This window comes from Chaetodon trifascialis, chromosome 2 (genome assembly GCF_039877785.1).
Source record: "Chaetodon trifascialis isolate fChaTrf1 chromosome 2, fChaTrf1.hap1, whole genome shotgun sequence".
In the NCBI taxonomy this organism is placed as follows: Eukaryota; Metazoa; Chordata; class Actinopteri; order Chaetodontiformes; family Chaetodontidae; genus Chaetodon; species Chaetodon trifascialis.
This window is the reverse complement of record NC_092057.1, coordinates 20,003,850-20,023,827: the sequence shown is the minus strand read 5'-3', so window position 1 is coordinate 20,023,827 and position 19,978 is coordinate 20,003,850. Positions and strand designations below refer to the sequence as shown.

Below are 19,978 nucleotides of genomic sequence, written 5' to 3'. Positions count from 1 at the left end.
GTACATTGCACACATACTTCTCATTAAAATTTGACCACACAGGCTCTATCAACCAAAACCAAAAGTGCTCCATCTCTCCCCCCAAGAGGCTTACAAACAAATCTAGTAGAAGTAGAGGTAGAAGTAGAAGTGTATGTGAGTCTGGCAGCTGTTAGGAAAGATTTGCCTCCACCTCATCCTTGTGGGAAACAAAGCTAGAGTATGCATCACCCTTTGGTTTACCCACAAACCCCTGCTGCTGCAGAGGGCCCTCAATGTGTGAGCACATGCTCACGTGCGGTTTTATGTTCACAAAGGGTTTCTTTCGTTGCCTTCTGCAATGTAAAATTGTGACGTTGATCCTGACTGTCAGGCGTGACTGGAGTTTTTGAAGACATGATCCAGCTATGGCATCAATACCAAAGCTGCTCCTTCCTACAGAGGCTGCACCAATGGTTGTCATGTAAAGTGTGAAGCGCCTTTGTTAATTGTGTTCAGTTTTTCCACTGCCTTTCCTTCATTCTTGCTCTTACACTCAAACACACACACACACACACACACACACACACACACACACACACACACACACACACACACACAGGAAAACACACCGGTTTGGGAGGAAGAACTGGGTGGATGGAGGGATGATGAAAGGACGACACACGCGCGCGCGCGCGCACACACACACACACACACACACACACACACACACACACACACACACACACACACACACACACACACACATAAACGCTTTCTTAGTGATACAGCAACACTGTGGCTCCTCCCCCGGCGGTGCTCACGTCCACTTTCAAACATCACCCCATTGCTCTGGCACCGCCCCGCTGTCAGCCTCGTTGAAAATCGTCAGATGCGACCCAGACCCGATAATATTTTGCCGGCGCTCGCCTTTTACGCACAGCCGCAGCGTGACTCTGCTGTCTGCCTCCACAGTCTCACCCACAGGCTGTGACGCGCGGATCCTGCGGTGAACTGCCTCCATACTTACGCTCATAGCTGACTTTTCTTTAGCTGTCAAAAAAGGAGACCAGGACATGTTTTGTACGTGGAGGGGATTCGTCGGACTGTCCTCATGTTGGTGTCTGCTGATACTGATTCATCTTTCGCCCCAAGCAGGTAAGAAATGTGATTTCCCCCGTTTCTCCTGTGTCCTTACAGAGGGATGCTCCAGTGTTTCGAAGTTTGCGAGGTTGATGAGCCGCACATACAAAATATCAAGGATATTGCCTGTGTCAATATTTAAGCCTCACATTAAATGAGAGCTGCACGTTTATTTTGACAGCATTTCGGTTTTTTGTTTGCTTTTTTGCGGGGAGGGTTGTCTATACATTATAGATGTAAAGGTTTCCATGAGCTCTTGCAGTGAAAATGACCAGTGAATTATTAGAGTTACTTTGAGAGGAGAAACATTTGGTTAATTCAGAATTTTACTTTATGTTTTTCTGTAAATTCAATAATTACAATAACTACGATAAGGAAATTAATAATAAAGTAATTTAAGCGATAACGCGACACAGTTTCGGCATATAATGAATGGAGTTTTCGCACCGCGCTGTGATTGGTTCATTTCGCTGTATAATATAGCCGAACAGCCAATCACGTTCGGCCGAGCAGCCGGTTTCAAGTATCAGGTGGGCGGGACAAACGCGGAAACGGGCCGTTGTCAGCGAGGAAGGGTGCGGCTAAAACATCAACGATTTATCATACCCCTCTGCTCTGCCCGCTGGAGGAAATGACATGCAGGGATGGTTGCATCTGGAAGAAGTAAAGGGGAAAGAGGGAGATGAAAGACACATAGAAGACAATATAAAAATAAGTGTACAAGGCTGGTGGAGAGAGAAAATACAAGATGCAAAGTCAAGAGAAAACCAAATTAAAAAAGGGTTTTAAGATGCTTTTTTAAAGATGTGTACTCTTTGACTTCTCTGAGATAAACACAATAAATTGTGGTTAGTTATACATATTCAGTGTTCCTGCTTCATAGAGAGGCACTAACCATGAAACAGATACGAATATCCAGTTCATATTGTATGAAACAAATCTTGATAGAATTAACCATGAAATATTGAAATCCTGTTTAATTGGAGTCTCACATCACAAAGTGATTATTACAATGTGCCACTGACTTTCACACAACTAACATGACTGGTGAAGGAGTGAACCTCATGCCCTGTAAGGCTAACAGTGTGCTGAGAATTAGGCTTCAGCCCCAGTCTGCCAGCTGCTCCACTAATCCCCCACACTCTCCTACAAGAGCTTTTTTAGATTAAAACTTCAGTGTTTTTTTTTTTTTTCTTTTTCAGTTCTTGGCACTCGGTTCCACTCATCAGATCTGCTGGTGTGTGTGTTAAAATGTTCATGTGTGCTTTCTTGCTTTTTTTTTTTAAGGTCTGGCTCTGGTTTGTTTAAGGTAAAAAAGAAAAAAAAAGAAAAGAAAAAGAAAAGCCACAGGTGTTTTTAGTATATGGGAGACTAAACTTTTAGACTGTGATGACTCAAAGGCATCAGTCATCTTGAAATACCTCTGAACAGTGGTGCAAGAAGAATTCAGATCCATCACTTAAGTAAAAGTACCAGTGCAACAGTGTGAAAATAGTTCTTTACAAGTAAAAAGTCCTGCATTCAAAATCCTACGTAAGAACAAGTACAAAAGTATCAACAGGTAACTGAGTGATAAATATTGTATATTATATTATTGGATGATTACTGATGCATTCCTGTATACAGTGTGTATATTTTTGCTGTTATAGTTGGTTGTGGCAGAGATAATTTCAATGATATCAAAATGGTTATGTTCACTTAAGAATAAAGAGTAATTGTCTATGATTTTGGCACATGAGCTTTTTTGTCATTTATTGTTTCCCCAAAAGCAAAGTAAACAACCAAAACAACACTCTGACCCAATTCATGAGACAAAAAAGAAGAAAAAGAATTACTGTCAGGAGCTGACAAATTCAGGCCCATTTCTACTGTCAAAGAAAGAAACTCATTTAAAATCAGCATGCTTCAACTGGCTCAGAACAGACAGGCTGACAAACAGCAAGATATTTATACTGATCACAGATCAGCAGCTGTCTTTCCATTAAAAAATGATTCAGTCATTCTTGTTTTGAGACAGAAAGAATAAAACAATTTGCTATGCACATCTTTTGCATGTCAAATCTTAATTTGTAAAGTAACTAGTAACTAGATGTGTCTGATAGAGTAAAAGTAGAAACACATGGAAATACTCAAGTAAAGCACAAGTTCCTCAAACTTGTACTCAAGTATAGTATTGGAGTATGTGTACATGGTTATTTGGTGTCACTCATACTTCACTTACACACTTCACTCGACATACCTGCAGGGGTTAAGATACTGACATGGAGTAAGAGGAAATTTGCAGCAGTTTGACTCGTCTTTATTTGTCCACATTGCTGTACAGCAGTATTAAGGTATGACCCGGTGCCCCCAGGGAACTCATCTAAAATAATTAAATGAATAAATAGAGCTACTGGAGATGACTGAACCAGCACAAACCCAGATCCAAAGCAGAAGTGAACAGCTGTTGGTCCTCGAGATGCACATGCATGCTGGTTATTTATTAACTGCTGGATCTATGTTTGAGTCGATAAACACACCTCTTTGTGAAGGTTGTTGGTGTGTTTGCACTGCATGCGTGTGCCATGAAAAGACAGCAATGCATTGTTAGCGGACAAAGTCACATGTGGTGACAAAGGAAGATTGTTGTAACATCTCGAGAGCGTCTGCCATTCATTCCCCTCGCTGCTGTCACAATCAGTTTTCATGCATTCTGAAGGGAACTGTAGCAGTCTGGTGTCTGTGTGTGAGGTAGTACTCAAACTGTCCTAGATGGCAGTTTTATGGCTGGATGGTTTGATGGTTGTCAGGTTCATACTGTGGCTATAAATAACGTCAGAGTGATGCATTTCTTTGCAAGAGGTACTGTTCAAAGCTTTCATCTGAAGTTTGCGGTCTTGTGTCTGGAGGTGTAAATGTCTGCAGCGTGTAGATCGTTCCACTGTTCAAATTAAGATGCAGTACTACCAGTTTTTGAGATCTGCTTCTGCTTCTGCACGTTTTTTGATATGAGAGGAAACTGTGGCATGGGTGAACCAACTGAATATTCAGAGTAGCTTTAGGGACCGAAAAGGTGCTCAACAAGACATCCAAATTGCTAAGAGGGATTACAAAGCAGCCTATTTGGTTTTGCTTGTTTCCAGTGAAGATTTGAAGTAGATCTTGAAATACTTATGGCTAATGCTCAGGACAAAACGGAGAATATCTTCTTCAGTAGGCAACTAAACCTGAACTTTCCACCACAAAGAAGACTTACTGTAAAGAAAAAAATGAAACCTCTTTTTGCTGAACAGTATTCTTGGGAGGCCCGTGACCCATATATGGAAGATTAGCAGTGGAAAATGAAAACACTGGAGGGTCAGGAAGTGCTCGTGTTTGACCTACTTTTGCCTCATCTTCTGCAGATGGAATGAATGAACAGTTCTCAAAAATGGAAAGTGAGTGAGAGTCGAAGGGAAACTCCAATGCCTGAGTTGCGTTGTAAATTTGTCATTGCGTATCGTCAGGGGCAGTTGGAGTGTGCTTCAGAAACTTTATTCCTGGAATCTGTGCTGGCCTCCCACGCCATCTGCATGTTTGTGGTTTCCCTGAAAGCATGAGCGTGTGGTGTACACAGGATGATCCTCTCTTGATCAGCCTAAGGTTTTCCCTAATCAGTGAAACCCAGAAATGAATGAGAATAACTGAAGGTGAGATTGAGTCAACCTCTCACTTGTTTCTGGTTCTACATTTTCAGAGCAGGAGGGAGGTGACTCTCGGTGGCAAGCCCAGTATTGAGAAAGCATCCTGTCCTTCTTTTTCACAATCGGTCGGACCTGCTCTGCTCATTTCAGCTGTCATCACTCCTTGACAGACTCCTGGTGACAGACTTCCTTGTGTTTGGAGTCTCCGCCTCGGCCTGTGGGTCACTGTGGTGATGCTGTTATGAGGAATGGTACTCTGGGGCCAATCAGCTCCTGGTGGTGTGATTGTTCGAACTCCTCCCATGCTATTGTCTTAAAGGCATAGTCTGTCATGTCCCCAGCCTCCTGGTCACAGGAGGGACTGGCAGTGCAGAAGGTTATGGAGGATGACACACACACACACACACACACACACACACACACACACACACACACACACACACACACACACACACACACACACACACACACACACACACACACACACACACACACACACACACACACAGTGACAGCTCAGCAGTGTGAATGGCCTGTGTTGGTTTCACATGTGCCTTGATGTTGATGCTCTGAATGGAGCGTTCACTGAGGTGTGATCGCCTCTGGACGAGACCCCTGGCCTCAAAATAACCCCGGGTCAATCTTAGGTCATACCTCTTCATACTTTTAAAGCTCAAGCTGAGTGGTGGAGCCGTTGACACTTACTTGACAGAGAAACGTGTGTGAGTCCTATTCCATACCTGAAATGTGTCAAACCAGTGAGAAGCAGGGGTGTGTGTTTGGGTTGAACTTGCTTCTTTTCATTTAATGTTAATGGTTGCTACTCTTCAGTCTACACCGGCAGGAGAAGGTGCAGATCAGATGATTACAGTAACATGTAATAACGAATGTGAAATAAAGAGAGGTTTGATTGATTTGTGGTTATGGGTGTGACTGCATGTTTGTGTCACGAGGAGAAAGACAAGACTTTTCATGGTGTGTTCTCACAAAGGAAGACTCCTCTGCTGGCATACTTCACAAGACACAAGTCTTTTATTACACCATGTCTCATTTTAACAGGAGTTAGGGAACTCCACAGTGTTGTTATCTTAATTTGGTAATCTCCCCTGAGTTAGGCAATGAGTAAAAGGTGTGTTTTTCACACTGTCAGTTATCTGAATGTCATTGCCCTTCAATTGTGATTCTTTGTGTGATTTTGAGTTGAATATTAACCTCACAAGGATATCAGTTCTTTGTGTTGACACAAGCTCGTGTCGCTACACAGTGATCACTCGCCGCAAAGTGTATATTGTGCTGTGAATGGCAGCAGCTTATCCTCACATCACACTGAACTCTGTAATATTCATTGTTTGCAGATGCAGCCTTCACATGCAGCTCCACTCAGTTTAAGTGTGGAAATGGGCGGTGCATCACCCGCAAGTGGGTCTGTGATGGAACTGAGGACTGTGGCGATGGAACTGATGAACTGCCTGCAACCTGCGGTATGGTATTTTATCCCTGAGCACCTATGATTTTGATCTACCTTGATAATAAAAAATAAAAAAAATGACACAGAAAAGTGTCATATCTTCAAATTTGAGAACCTGGAACCAGAAAATATTGGGAATTTATGCTTTGGAAATTAAGTATAAAATTAATCAACTGTCAGAATAGCTAATATTTAGAAAATGTATTATCTCAATTTACTATTAATCATCTTATTGTCACAGATCTACAAGTGAATGTACATAAATATTAACTACAGTCATATTAATAAAAGATATGAAAGTAATCAAGTCCATTATGATTACCTGAATGTTTGACCTGCTGACGGGCTCATGACATAAAATCAACTGCAGCAGTTACAACAGGCAATCACTGATGCCACTGTTCAACAGTAGTTTCTACAAGTGAATGATTGTAGTGTAGTGTAATGTAGTCACAGGACTTATCTCTCTTATCTTCTCTTAATACATGAAATCATTTGAGTCCTGCTTCTGTCCTCAGCAACCAAAACCTGCCTGCCATCAGAGTACAACTGCGGCCCACCCATGAACCAGTGTATACCAGAGGGCTGGCACTGTGACGGCAAAGCTCACTGTACCAACGGGGCTGATGAGAAAAACTGCAGTAAGTACTGCAGTTTGACACGTGTCTGGACATGCTCAAACATCACAAAATTAAGAAATAAAGAAAAAACAGTCAGGGTTATACAGGAAGACACACTATCCTATATTTTATTTAAGATAAGACAAACTTTATTGGGGACATGGGACATGGATGGAGATGCATAGTGTTGATCAGTCGTACACTTGACCAAAAGTAGCATTTTAAGCATTTTAAGGACTGGAATCAGGCGGTGGCTTATGTGTGTTGTGTGTGCAGATAAAAGTGTTAGCAGAATTAAATACAGTTATTTCACTTGTGGCAGCGAAAAAACAAGAAAGCAAAAAAATAGAGATCCTATTCCCTGACAGTAAATACTATGCTTTTATTAGAACCAAATAACTCTACTGTTGTCTTGTCTTTGGTATGAAATCCACATTTGAACCATTTCCATCCTTAACATCCAATTAACTGTCCTCTTCTCCCTCTCCTGCCTCACCACAGCGGCCAAACAATGCAAGCCGGACGAGTTTAAATGCGCCAACGGCCAGTGTATATCCACCACCTTTGTTTGCGACAAGGACAACGACTGCTCAGATGGCTCAGATGAGGTTTCCTGCCCCAAACCCACCTGCAGCTCTCGTTCCTTCCAGTGCAACAACTTGGTGTGTGTTCCAGCCCTGTGGCGCTGCGATGGAGACAAGGACTGTGCTGATGGGTCTGACGAGTGGCCGGAGAACTGTGTGGGCCAGAAGCCGGACAGACCAGCAACACGTTGCGGCGTCCATGAGTTCCAGTGTGCAAATGGGGATTGCATCCACAGCAGCTGGAGGTGTGATGGAGGCATGGACTGCAGGGATCAATCCGACGAGGTCAACTGCAGTAAGTTGGCTTTCTTGGAGTGTTTATTCCTTGGTATTTCATTGCATCCTCTTCTGCAAACCTATTTCTCTCTGACAAATCTCTGACTCTTCTTCAGTGCTCACTCAATAGAAAACTTAACCTAACAGATATAGACTATTCATGCTTGAGCATATACATAATATACCGTTGCTATCGACGGCTGCCTGCACATACTCAGTATCTTGACACAAGATGCACAGCAAATCATATCAGCGGGGATTTTCTCCTCCATCTGTGCCATCTCATTCCTCTTCCCATTTCTCACTGTCTCCTTTTCTTCTTTTCAACCATTTGTCTTATTTTCTAGGTCGTCCTACTTGCCGCCCAGACGAGTTCCGGTGTAATGACGGCACCTGTATCCATGGCAGCCGCCAGTGCAACAAAGAGTTCGACTGCAGGGATCTCAGTGATGAGATTGGCTGCCACATAGGTAACTCTCACAGACATCCAATCATGATTCACCGACACTTAACTGTCTACAGATGTTGATAATGTCTTTCTTAAACCAGTGGAAAAGTCTTAAGGTCTTTGCAAAGTAGTCTTAAACCATTAGATCACAATTCATTCTCGCCTGTTCCTCTCCACAGAAAATGCATGTGAAGGGCCGACCATGTTCAAGTGTGGTAGTGGGGAGTGTATCAGCATGGAGAAAGTGTGCAACAAACAGCCAGACTGCAGGGACAGATCTGATGAGCCTCTCAAAGAGTGTGGTGAGTGAGGTTTTATTTATCTGTCAGCCCAACAGCCAAAAATCATCAGACCAGGAAGTGTATAGGTATATACTGATATATAGAAAATGGAAAAATGAAACCACATCAGGGCCTCAAAAATATGATCGGAGCAGCTAGTCATGCAGCCTCGGCTGATTGGCCTGGATAGTTTGTGGTTTGAATGAATGAGTTCACCAATGATTAGAGCTACCATTAGGAAAAAATGGTTGCCATGAACACTGTTTGAAAGCTCTGCGTATCTGTGTCTCCACAGACAACAATGAGTGTTTGACTGGAAATGGCGGCTGCTCGCATGACTGCAATGATCTGAAGGTTGGCTTCAACTGCTCCTGCCCTGCTGGATACAGCCTGAAAATGGACAAGAAGACCTGTGAAGGTTAGAGAGGAGGGAGTCATTTGAAATGTATTTATTACATTCAAATTTATTTTAGAAGAAGGCTATGACCAGCTCTGAACATGCATTTTAAGAAACTCAGCTTTGCAAGAAAAGTTCCCAACTTGCCAGCTCTTAGTTTGTCCCTCTACCCTCTGTTCCTCCACCTGCAGACATCGATGAATGTGTTGAGCCGGACACTTGCAGTCAGATCTGCATCAACCTGCCTGGCACCTACAAGTGTGATTGTGAGGAGGGCTATGAGATCGACCCTGTGAGCAAGACATGCAAGGCTGAATCAGGTAATGCTCGAAAGAGAGGCTGTCCTTACTCAGGACTTCTTCTCAAGAGACGCTGCCTCATCTGACAATTGATGGATTGCTTATGGACTTGTAGGTTGGTAGTGCTGTCTGAAAAATGGTTTCTTCTATTCTCTTCTGCCTCGTCCAGGAACTGTACCCACGCTCTACTTCACCAATAGACATGAGGTGAGGAAGTTGACAGTGGACCGCAGAGAGTACGTCCGTCTGATCCCGCAGCTGAAGAATGTGGTGGCTCTGGACATGGACATGCCTAACAAGATGATCTTCTGGTCTGACCTGTCTCTGAAGAAAATCTACAGGTTAGAAAGACAAACTTTATCTGTCTGTGTCCAGTCAAAGATGGTTTAGTAGAGGTGTTTAAGTACGATCTTACCATTAGGTATGTGCTGCACCAGAAAGCTTTTATCTACAACTCTGTTTTGACTAGATGCCAGTCAAGACAAAATAAAGATTACTCTGTCATGTGTGAGAGACTACAGCGTAGGCTGGATTGCAGATTAAGTACTGTAATAGCTGTCTCTTATGTGAACCTCTCCACCCTCTTATGCCTCCCGATAGCTCCAAGATAGATGTGGCCAGTAACTCCTCTCACCACACGGTGGTGATCGGCAGTGGGATTGACTCCCCTGAAGGCATCGCAGTGGATTGGATCCATGGCAACATCTACTGGACTGACAGCACTTTTAAGACTATCTCTGTGGCAAGGACAGATGGCAGCAAGAGGAAGACCCTGATCACAGAAAACCTGGAGAAGCCACGAGCCATTGCAGTGGATCCCATAAACAAGTAAGCAAACACTTCAGATAGGTTGCAAATGTGGGACAGACTCGTAAAAATTGCTGAAATATATTTTTTGCCTTTGGGATTAATTGGAGCTTTTTGCTGATTGTGCTCAGGCTTGTGATTTGCGTTTTTAAAAGTTTGTCTGTGTCGTCTTTAGCTTCATGTACTGGACAGACTGGGGTGAGGAGGCCAAGATAGAGAAGAGTGGGTTGAATGGAGTGGATCGTGTTGCCTTGGTAACAGATAACATCATGTGGCCCAATGGCATCACACTGGGTAAGCAAAACATCATAGATGCTGTAAATGGCAATCAATAACTTCCATTCAAAGTGTGAGCACTTTGAATGGAAGTATGAGCACACACTTATGACCAGTCATTTACTTCTGCTTTATGTGCCTCTCTGGACAGATATGGTTAACCATCGTCTCTACTGGGTGGACTCCAAGATGCACACTCTGTCCAGCATTGACGTGAACGGAGGGACACGACACACTGTCATTTTCAGCGAGGAATTGCTGTCCCACCCCCTTTCCCTGACTGTGTTTGAGGTTAGTGATGAAGTCAATGTATCCGCAGATGAAAATGAAGTCACTGTCACAGTTGTGCAGTTTTAGAAATATTATCAGTGCATTTCAAGTCAGTTAGTAATCCAGTTCATGCATGGTCGGCCTCATCTGGCTGAAATGGTTTAGAGGCATTAAGTCAAAGCTGAGCGTGCACTTTATTCCCAATAAGTTTGGATCAGTGGTGCTAATTCTTAATCAGCCTTTGTGATTAATCCATTTGTGTATGAGGAAACGTCAACAAATAATGAATTAATTAAAGTAATCGTGTTACTCAAGCAGCATTCCTCTTTTGAACAGGAGAAAGTGTTCTGGACAGACATGAGCAACAATGCTGTTTTTAGTGCCAACCGCTTGACAGGAAAAGACATCACCAAGCTGGCAATGGACCTGGACCAGCCAGAGGACATCATACTGTATCACAACCTCAAGCAGTCAATCGGTACAGAGACATCTGGTATAGCTTAAGAAACAACCAGCTGTTATGACCACATCATGGTTTCTAATGCTTATTGTGCCCACTTTTTTGCCTTGTAGGTACAAACTGGTGCAAAGAGAGTGTCGATGTGAATGGAGGTTGTGAGTTTCTGTGCCTCCCTGCCCCCATGATCAACCAGCAGTCTCCTAAATTCACCTGTGCCTGCCCTGACAACATGATCATGGCACCTGACATGAGGAAATGTGCGACAGGTAAGTGTCCCCTGCACGTGGTACTACAAAGAAACTGAAATTTAACATTGAATCCTGACAGTTATTAACCATAATTTACTTTCCCCGCAGCCTCAGTTGCCTCTTCTGCCGAAAACAAAACTAGCGCACCGCTCCTGCCCAAAGCTCCCACCAAGCCTACTACACCCAGGCAGCCTGTCTCTACCATAACTACAACCACCACCAGAGCTACCAAAACAACCACAACTACCTCAGCTAACCACCCCATACAGGCTACACAGCAGCCTGCCGCAACTGCTCAAGGTACAGGGAGAAGTTCTGGATAACTGCTGGAAAATTACGTGTTTGATGAAGTGATAACCTGCACCAAAACAGACACAGCTGACAGAGACGGAACTATATGTTGTCTTTAGTGCTAATTAGCAAATATTAGCATGCTAACAAGCTAGATTACGATGGTGAATGAGGTAAAGATTGTGATGTTAGCATTGTGAACATGTTAGTATGCTGACGTTAGCATTTATCTCAAAGCACTGCTGTGCCAGGGTGCGCTGGTTATCTTAGCTTAGCATAAAGACTGGACACAGGAAAATTAGGTAACAAAATCAGGTACATCTGAAGTTCACAAATTAACACAAAACACCTCATTTGTTTAATCCAAACAAGAGTGTAAAAATGACTAGTTGTGGCTTTACAGAGGTTAAGTGTGGGCCAGTATCTTGACTGGCGCTGTCTCCACTGGTTGCTAAGCGAAGCTAACAATCGCTGTAGTTTCACACAGTATTTATCATATAGGCAAGAGTGGAATTGATCTTGTCATCTTGTATTTTCTGTGTTCGCAGAAAACAGACTGGCTGCCATGCCTGAAGAAGCACCCTCATCCCACCCTGTCGCTCTCTACATTGTGCTGCCAATAAGTAAGTGCCTCATTTCAGCTCCTCCTGCTGAATACTCAGCCCAACCCACTCAGACATACAGCTTAAAGGGCTGTTTAATTTGCACGCATTCTCATTACTTTGCTTGATCTCACCAAATGACACTCATTCTTTTTGGACTCTGCAGTGGTCATGGCCCTGCTGGTCTTTGGAGCAGCCCTGCTGTGGAGACACTGGCGCCTGAAGAACACCAACACCATCCACTTTGACAATCCTGTGTACCAGAAAACTACAGAGGATGAGCTTCACATCTGCAGGAACAGCTCTGAAGGCTACGTTTATCCTCAGGTATCTTCACTTTGATACCAAGTTACTTTATAATGAATTAAGTAAAGTCTCTATCAGAAATGGACTGTAATGTGCAACTTTGCTTATTCAATGTTACTTTTTTTTTTTGCAGAGGCAAATGCTGAGCATGGAGGACATGGATATTGCATGACCCAAAGATGAAGACTAGGCCATTTTTTTCTTCTGCTGCTGTTTAACATCCCTTTCCCTCTCCCCTGTGAGCTCATTTTGTGGTGTATGTTTCTGACCACAGCACTGTGCCGTCCAAGTCTGAAGTAAGAACTGAAAAAGAAAAAAAAAAAAAAGATCTTTCAAACTTCACTATGACAAAATGAAGCATAATTGCAGGAAGCCATTTAGTCAGACCACAGAATGGTTTCAAAATGAAGGACTACTGCACGGTTTCAGAAGATGATGTTCTTAATCCCAGAGTCTTTAGTCTTTGGAAGCAATGTGAAAACTGTCTGTCTAAGCATTTTGTTATTTAACGTGATACAGATGCTTATTTACTTTGCCACCAACGCATCCTGTCTTGTTGATTGCCTAAATGCATTTAACACAAGCCACAAGTTCTGCAAGTTTGACTTGAAAAGCCTGACATGTACTGTCTTAAGAGTCATGGGGGCCTCACATCCACACTTTGGCTATTTAGTAAAGTTTATTGGATGTACATAAATGCCTTACTGAACCCACTACTTTCCAAAGCAGTTTCTGGTACTTAATGCCATCGTGCTTTAGTCTGGGCAGCGATGGCCTTCATGATTATACTGTGGCCTTCTCTTCTCCTGCACACAGAGTTGCACATTTGTTGGCTCCTTTATCAGAAGCATTTGTCTTTACTGTCATCCATCATGGTCTGGAAGTCACACTTAAATCAGTGCTGTCGTGTTTTTTTTTTTTTTTTTTTTTTTTCCTTTTGTGATACACATTCAAACAAGGTCATCTGAGTGTGGAGAGTCACAGATGGTTTACATTGTAAAAGGAAAAGCTGCTGAGTTCTCGGGAGTCAACCAAAATGCAGAATTTTTTTTCTAATGAAGAAAGTCAAGCAAAAGTGATTGTAGGTGATTACTTATGATAAGAATGTAAATAGTTCCTGTAAATACTTTGTAAAACACTCTTAAGTTCACTCTGATGCTGCCTTTTTACATTTGTAAATTTTAATCAAGAAGTATTGTAAATATGAAAGAGATTCTTTTATTTATTTATGAAATTATATAAGAGAAGGTTTTTGATTGTTGGCACGTGGCTGTAAATACAGTAACACTATATGTTGGTGCCTACCATGGTGAATTATTTTTGTTCCAGCAAAGCCAGTCTAACCATTACATGGTACAGCTTTTATTTAACCTTTGGACACCTCTGCAGTTTTGTGTGTGCAACATCCTGTATGAAACACTGCTGCAGGTAGCGCTTTCCATTTCTAACAGTGTGCTACATGTTACAGAGAAATACTGAAGAAACTTTCCTCCACCAGTGTTCGTTTCTTTTTCAGTGATAAACCACATAATTTATTTTTGTTCCGCCTTTATGTTACTTCAACTTTTTGTTTTCACTGTGAGATTACGACACATACTGTAGTGCACAAAGCCAGAAGTTCTCCGTCACAGCAACATGTATGTATGGACAAGGATTGAGGCACGATGGCCTGCTTGTTAATGCATATTGTTTTGTTCATTTTTTTGGTTGTGTTGGTCTTTTTTAAATAAAAGAACAATTCTTAACCTGTCTTTCACTTGAGTGAGGGTCTATTTTACAACTGGGAAAAGTGGTGTCAAAACTCAGATCATATTAGAATATGAGATATATCCCCAATGTCCATCTTCCACACACTTCCAACACTGACAGAACATGATAACCTACTGATCCTTTTTGACCTTCACTTGATTGAACAGTGCAAAGACAATATATTTAATGTTTTCCTCATCAGCTTCATTGATTTTTGTAAATATATGATTCTTCTAAATTTGATGACAGCAACACGTTTCAAACAAGTTGGTTTAGGAGCAACCAGAGTTGTGGAATGCTCAAAAAGCACCTGTTTGGAACATCCACAGGTAAACAGGTTGATTGGTAACAGGCGATACTTTTATGAAATTGGTGTTGTACAAACTGATCTCAGCACTAAATGTTTTTCAGAACTCTCCACTGACAAATCATCTAAGTCTTGCCACAATGGATGTCCTTGAAACCTGTTCATGTTGGTAACATGAAAACATTGCCGTCATATCTACACCACAATACAAACATGCACACAGAGTGAATGAGTGCTTTAACTGATCACCATCAGATTCTTGTCCTTCCTCTGTGCTTTTGCCTAAGGAGCAGATTTGTTATCACTTCACCTGATGGGGAACTGTATGTTCTTGTGCTGAAGCCATCAAAAACAAAAGTGTTTCATCTCATGTGTTGAATAGTCCTAAATGTTATAATATCAACAGTCTCGACTTTTATATGAACTCTAAATGAATAGACTCCCCATTCTCCTCCACTCGTTACACACACTGTAATGTTCACTCTATTTCTGTGGGTAAAATGGGAAATATTTTACTTTTACTAATATTAACATCAATGGGTGGTTTTACTCTTGCCATCCCCATTTTAAATGACTGAAACTGATCTGGCTTTGGAAAGGATGTCATGAACAGTTTCCTTCATATCTCTCAATCCCTATAGCAGAAGGAGAAATGAAATAGTGATGTATAATTCAGCACAAGTAATTTGAAAAGACAGATATCAACTCATAAAAGGGTCCTGTTTGAACAGGCCAAAGTGGCCACCCATAAAAGCGAACAACCACCAGACATCCTCTTACTAATCTAATAAACCTCCTCCTTAAACCATGCCTTGTAATGATTCCTCTGTGTAATTTAAAAGCTGCAGCAGTGCTCTGTCTGCCACAGTGCGTCATGGTGCTCAGTGAGGAAGCAGTGTTGCGGCATCAGTATCAAACTGGGAAGTGATTTATCAACAAGATACAGCCACGCTAACAGAAAGGGAAGGTGTTTGGTTCTATGGGGTTCGAAATGTAGCAACCAGTAACATCACAAAGAGTTGTAGAGAAATGATCATATAAAACAGGATGTGCATGGGGGAGTGCATGCAGGACCCAGACTAGACGAACAGGACTTTCATGCCAGAGGTCAGTAAGTTGCAAATGTGTCACCTCAAAGCTGGTTGACTTCTTTCTCAAAGCTCCACTCTGATGACCCGAAGGAGTAACATTTATATCAGGTCCACATTTGATTTTATTGCTGTGTTGCAGCAATACACCTGTAGACGAGATCTTACAGAATAAAAGATAAAAGAAGGTACAGAAAGAAAATGTTTAAAAATTCATTAATTCAAAATATCTCATGACGCAAAGTTGAGTTTGAAAACAACACTTTAGAGGAATGAAAAGGCCTGAAATACACTTGTGTGTGTGTGTGTGTGTGTGTGTGTGTGTGTGTGTGTGTGTGTGTGTGTGTGTGTGTGTGTGTGTGTGTGAGCGTGTGTGTGATGTGAGAGAGAGCAAGGGACAGGCTGCATTCAGGAACATGCCGCACTACCATCAGCTTACTTCACCCTGTGGTATGTTGTCTGTCAGGAACTGGGATCCACATTCCAGCGTTAAGGTCACCATATCCAACAGCGTCTCATCTGATGAGCGCTGAATGGTATCTGCGTTGTTGTGACGTGTCCACTTTTCTTTTGATTGCGTTTGACTTTGTTAATAAAATGGTCATTTCAGCCACTGATGGGGGTAATTACATCAAAGCATCACCAGCAACATCATTGTTGATGGTTTGCTATTTTTAACAAATTAGAGTGTCATAATGTGTTGTACCCAGGAGACAATAGGCAGGTACACCTGGGGCTCAGGTGACAAATGACACAAGCTTGCTGTCTTCCTATTGGCAAGCTGGTGGCTAAAGGGTGGAGCTGCATGTCACACCACTGACTCGCAAGTGAAGGGGAGTGTCCTCAAAAATTGACATCAGATAGCTGAGGCTGGGGTGGGGTGGGGGGTGATATTCCCCTGTCAGGTTACCAGTGAGGATGCTAACTGTCCTGATGATAAGGTAACAACAAGCTCTCTGCCTGAGGGCCAAACAAGCTGAGCCACAGCGTCCCCGCCTGCGGCAGGCAGGAGGATGCAACTGATACTCATAATGGAAAAAAAATAAGCTGTTTGTTTTAATCTGCTGTACACTGAGAGTGCATCTACTCTATCAGAAAAAGGTGGTGAAAGTCATGAGCATCTCTGCTGGGTATCACGTCTCAGTTCCACCGCCAGCACTTGCAGCTTTTGTCAAGGCACGTTTCACAGGAAGTCTCACCAGTATCTCTTCCACTCTGAGCCACCATGCTGAGCTCTGACCCACAGGAGGCTACAGGATACAATTCAAATTCTTTCCCATGATACCATAATGTTGGTCTATGATGGATTTAAGGGATCTTTGTGTTGAGATGTTTTAAGAAACCCAGGTCAGTAAAGCCACTGAGGAATATAAAGGAGTAGACACATTGAGTGGGTTGTGAAAATTTGTGTTAGCTTTTGTACCCTTTTAGCAGTTTTCACCAATGAAACTTAGCTGTGTTCCAATGAATCAGTTGCTGCTTTACTAATACAAGAGTAGCAGTATTTTCTCTACCAAGCGGTTGAATTGGCCTGGATATGGATGAACTTCCGTCAGCCTAATATCAGATTACAGATTTAACAGGGTTAGAAAGATGATAGAAAGGGCCATAGATACACTTGTCAGCCTTTATTATTACTGAATTCAACTTTCAAAGGGATGCATGTTAAAATAATAATGTAGTCACATGTTTACAGTAGGGAAACAATAGCGCTAACATTAGAGTAGGTCTTTACTGCAGCAGTAAAGGAAAGAAAAGTCACGTTTTTTTCTTCTTGACCTCAGCGTTAATTGTTACCATATGTATGTAATGGACCTCAGCCACTATAGGGGGATCCTGCATAATCCAGATCACATGAACCAGTGAGGGAGAGTCAAACACATACTACACATAGTCAAAGCTGAAGAGAATACGATGTTGATAATGTTTTTCATTGATATGCTTTTCCTGTCACTTCAGACTGATTTGACATTTAAAACCCAAATATTTGTAGATACTAACCTTGACTGCAAAAAGTGAAAAAATGCTGACAAACTGGGAAGTGGGTCAGATGTTCTGGGTTCTATAAAATGGCTTAAATTAGGTGACTGATTTCTGATTTCACGCTGAACAAGTGTGTTTTGACTAATCCTTTAACAAGGTCTTCATGATGGTCTTCCCATAGCTCCTATCCCGTGTAAAGACAACGTGTTTAAGGTGTGGTTATCTCATTTATAGCTCAGATATGGCCATGTCTCATTAGATAAACAGACAGAACCAACCCTATGTGGACAAAAGGAGTGGGATACTGGAAATGATCTCCATCTGGACCTGAAAGGCACACATTCACATGCCTCTGTTATGGCTGTGTTATTCTTAGTCACTGCCTTCCTTCACAGGAAGCAGACATAGGAATACAAATCAGGATCTGGGGCATAATACACACAGAGAGGCCTGGGGGTGGTGGGGGGAGGGTGGCAGGGGGGCTTGGAGATCTTGTGGAACAAGCTTTATGGCTTAAGAAGCTCCCCAAGCATGTGAACGCTTAGTGTTCCTGCAACCCTGAGGCCAGAGGCTGCAGGTCACACAGTCTCAGATATAAGTAGAGCAGACCTTTCAGAGAATAAAAACCTTCCCAAACACATGAAGACACCCTTTCTTCCTTACAAGTCAGTTTTGTTGCCCTGTTTGACACAACAGAAATACAACTATGTACCCCAGTTTAACAAAGACTATTGTTCTTCTAAAAAATGGCTTAATTCATATTCACTTAATTCATATTCGTTGCTCAAAACACAGTTTAGAAGAGGGACAATACTTAAGAAGGTAAAAAAGTTACAAACAACAACAATATATTTCCCATATATTTATATTTGGATGTATAAAAAACAAATCTGTATTTCTTTTTTTGTCTTTTTCTCTCCTCTTATCTTACTGGACGTATCTTATTTCACCATGGACCATGTGGACACACTAAATAAGGAGGTTTGTAGAGGTGTGTCAAGGACAGGATCCCTCACCAGTTTCCCACTCTCCAACTGCCTACAATGTCTGATGCAGTCAAGCCAGGAGCTTCACTCTTGGGGACTGGCCCTGGTTTCTCTGGTGGTGCATAAGGGTTCTTGCCTGTGCTCAATCAGACAACAGTGTTTGAAGTGGAAAGAATGATTGACAGCACTCCCCTTAGTCACACTGGTATCATTACAGTACTCCATTTTTGAGTGTATCAAAATAGCAAATTCCCTCAAATAATGAGGCAGAGATGCTACGGCCACCAAATTAATGTTCAGTCTCAAGGATGTTTATGACTCTAACAGATAAAATGACTTTACAAGGTCTTTGACAGGGTATCTATTGTTTGTAGGAAACAGTAAGTTGTTATATAGTACAATCTCAGATGACAAGTGGATTCCTGATCAGAGACTCTGTAGTGAATGGATGACTCCTGTGTTGGTGCACAATGTTTATCTTATGGATATTGTTTGTTAAATTGCAGTCACATGGATTTCATATCACAGTGGTGTCACCAAACTCATAAATGTGGTTGAAAGTTGCTTTTGGTCTTATTTCTGAATTAATTTTCTATACACCTACACACATGACCTGTGAAAGACACATTTTATCCCAAGGATACTATTTCAATTAAAAGAATTGAGCGTAATTTCATTGTCCTGCACTTTTTGCTGTTCCATGTGGTTGAAAAATAAACGTGTTGAGATGCAGAATTATAGAAGCATCCTGTGTTCTTCTGTTGGAGAGAAGCTGTGCAACATGATTTTATTTTGATGGACTCTGAATCCAAAGTAGCTGAATGGAGTTCATCAGTTTTAGTATTTCCAGCTGTGCTTTTCCTATTGTCACATAACTAATGTCTGCAGTGGAAACAGTCCATTGTAGTGTCCTGTATTCTGACAGAAACCCCACATTACCATGGCAACATGATGACATAAACTGTGCCTTATTTTTCTACAGAGCTCTTTAAAAAACATTGCATTCTTTTCTTTTTGACCAAGTCTATAAACACAAGCAAGAAACAACAAAACACGTCAAACCCTCCACCCACAGAGAGAAAGAACAGGATCATCACATTCAGTCAAACCTCCTACGTCTTATTTATGAGCACAGTTTAAGCACACAGGCGTGCACAACAATAAATAGAAAGTAAAGCCGGGGATAGGCAACACTGAATTTTATTAAAAAAAAAAAAAAAAAGCATAGCCTTGAATAAAAACATTGCTGGACATACTGATACTATGCTTTTTGACAGCTGTTCTGTTTGCAGATGTGTTTTTTACTTTCATTGACCAGAGCAGGGACAAAAGATCTGCGATAAGATTTTGTCAGCTAAAATGTCTGATTATTATTCCTGCTGTGAGCCAAAAACCCAAACCAAACATCTTCCCACGGAAGAGTCAATGGATCAACATGCAGTTGCTCTTTAGCCCTGCTCTGATTTGTG

The 19,978-nt window shown here is 41.9% G+C and overlaps 1 protein-coding gene across 1 annotated transcript; it reads left to right on the top strand.

Annotated features, from left to right (window-relative positions):
* Positions 1-859: 859 nt before the first annotated feature.
* On the top strand, positions 860-14,141 carry ldlrb (low density lipoprotein receptor b). Its single transcript, XM_070978050.1, has 18 exons — positions 860-1,116; positions 6,119-6,244; positions 6,750-6,872; positions 7,353-7,730; positions 8,059-8,181; positions 8,339-8,461; positions 8,736-8,858; positions 9,029-9,157; positions 9,306-9,477; positions 9,737-9,964; positions 10,119-10,237; positions 10,371-10,510; positions 10,826-10,967; positions 11,063-11,215; positions 11,306-11,497; positions 12,037-12,111; positions 12,257-12,417; positions 12,530-14,141. Exons 1-18 carry the CDS (start codon positions 1,035-1,037, stop codon positions 12,566-12,568), a joined length of 2,628 nt encoding a protein of 875 aa, XP_070834151.1. The 5' UTR covers positions 860-1,034; the 3' UTR covers positions 12,569-14,141.
* Positions 14,142-19,978: the final 5,837 nt, after the last annotated feature.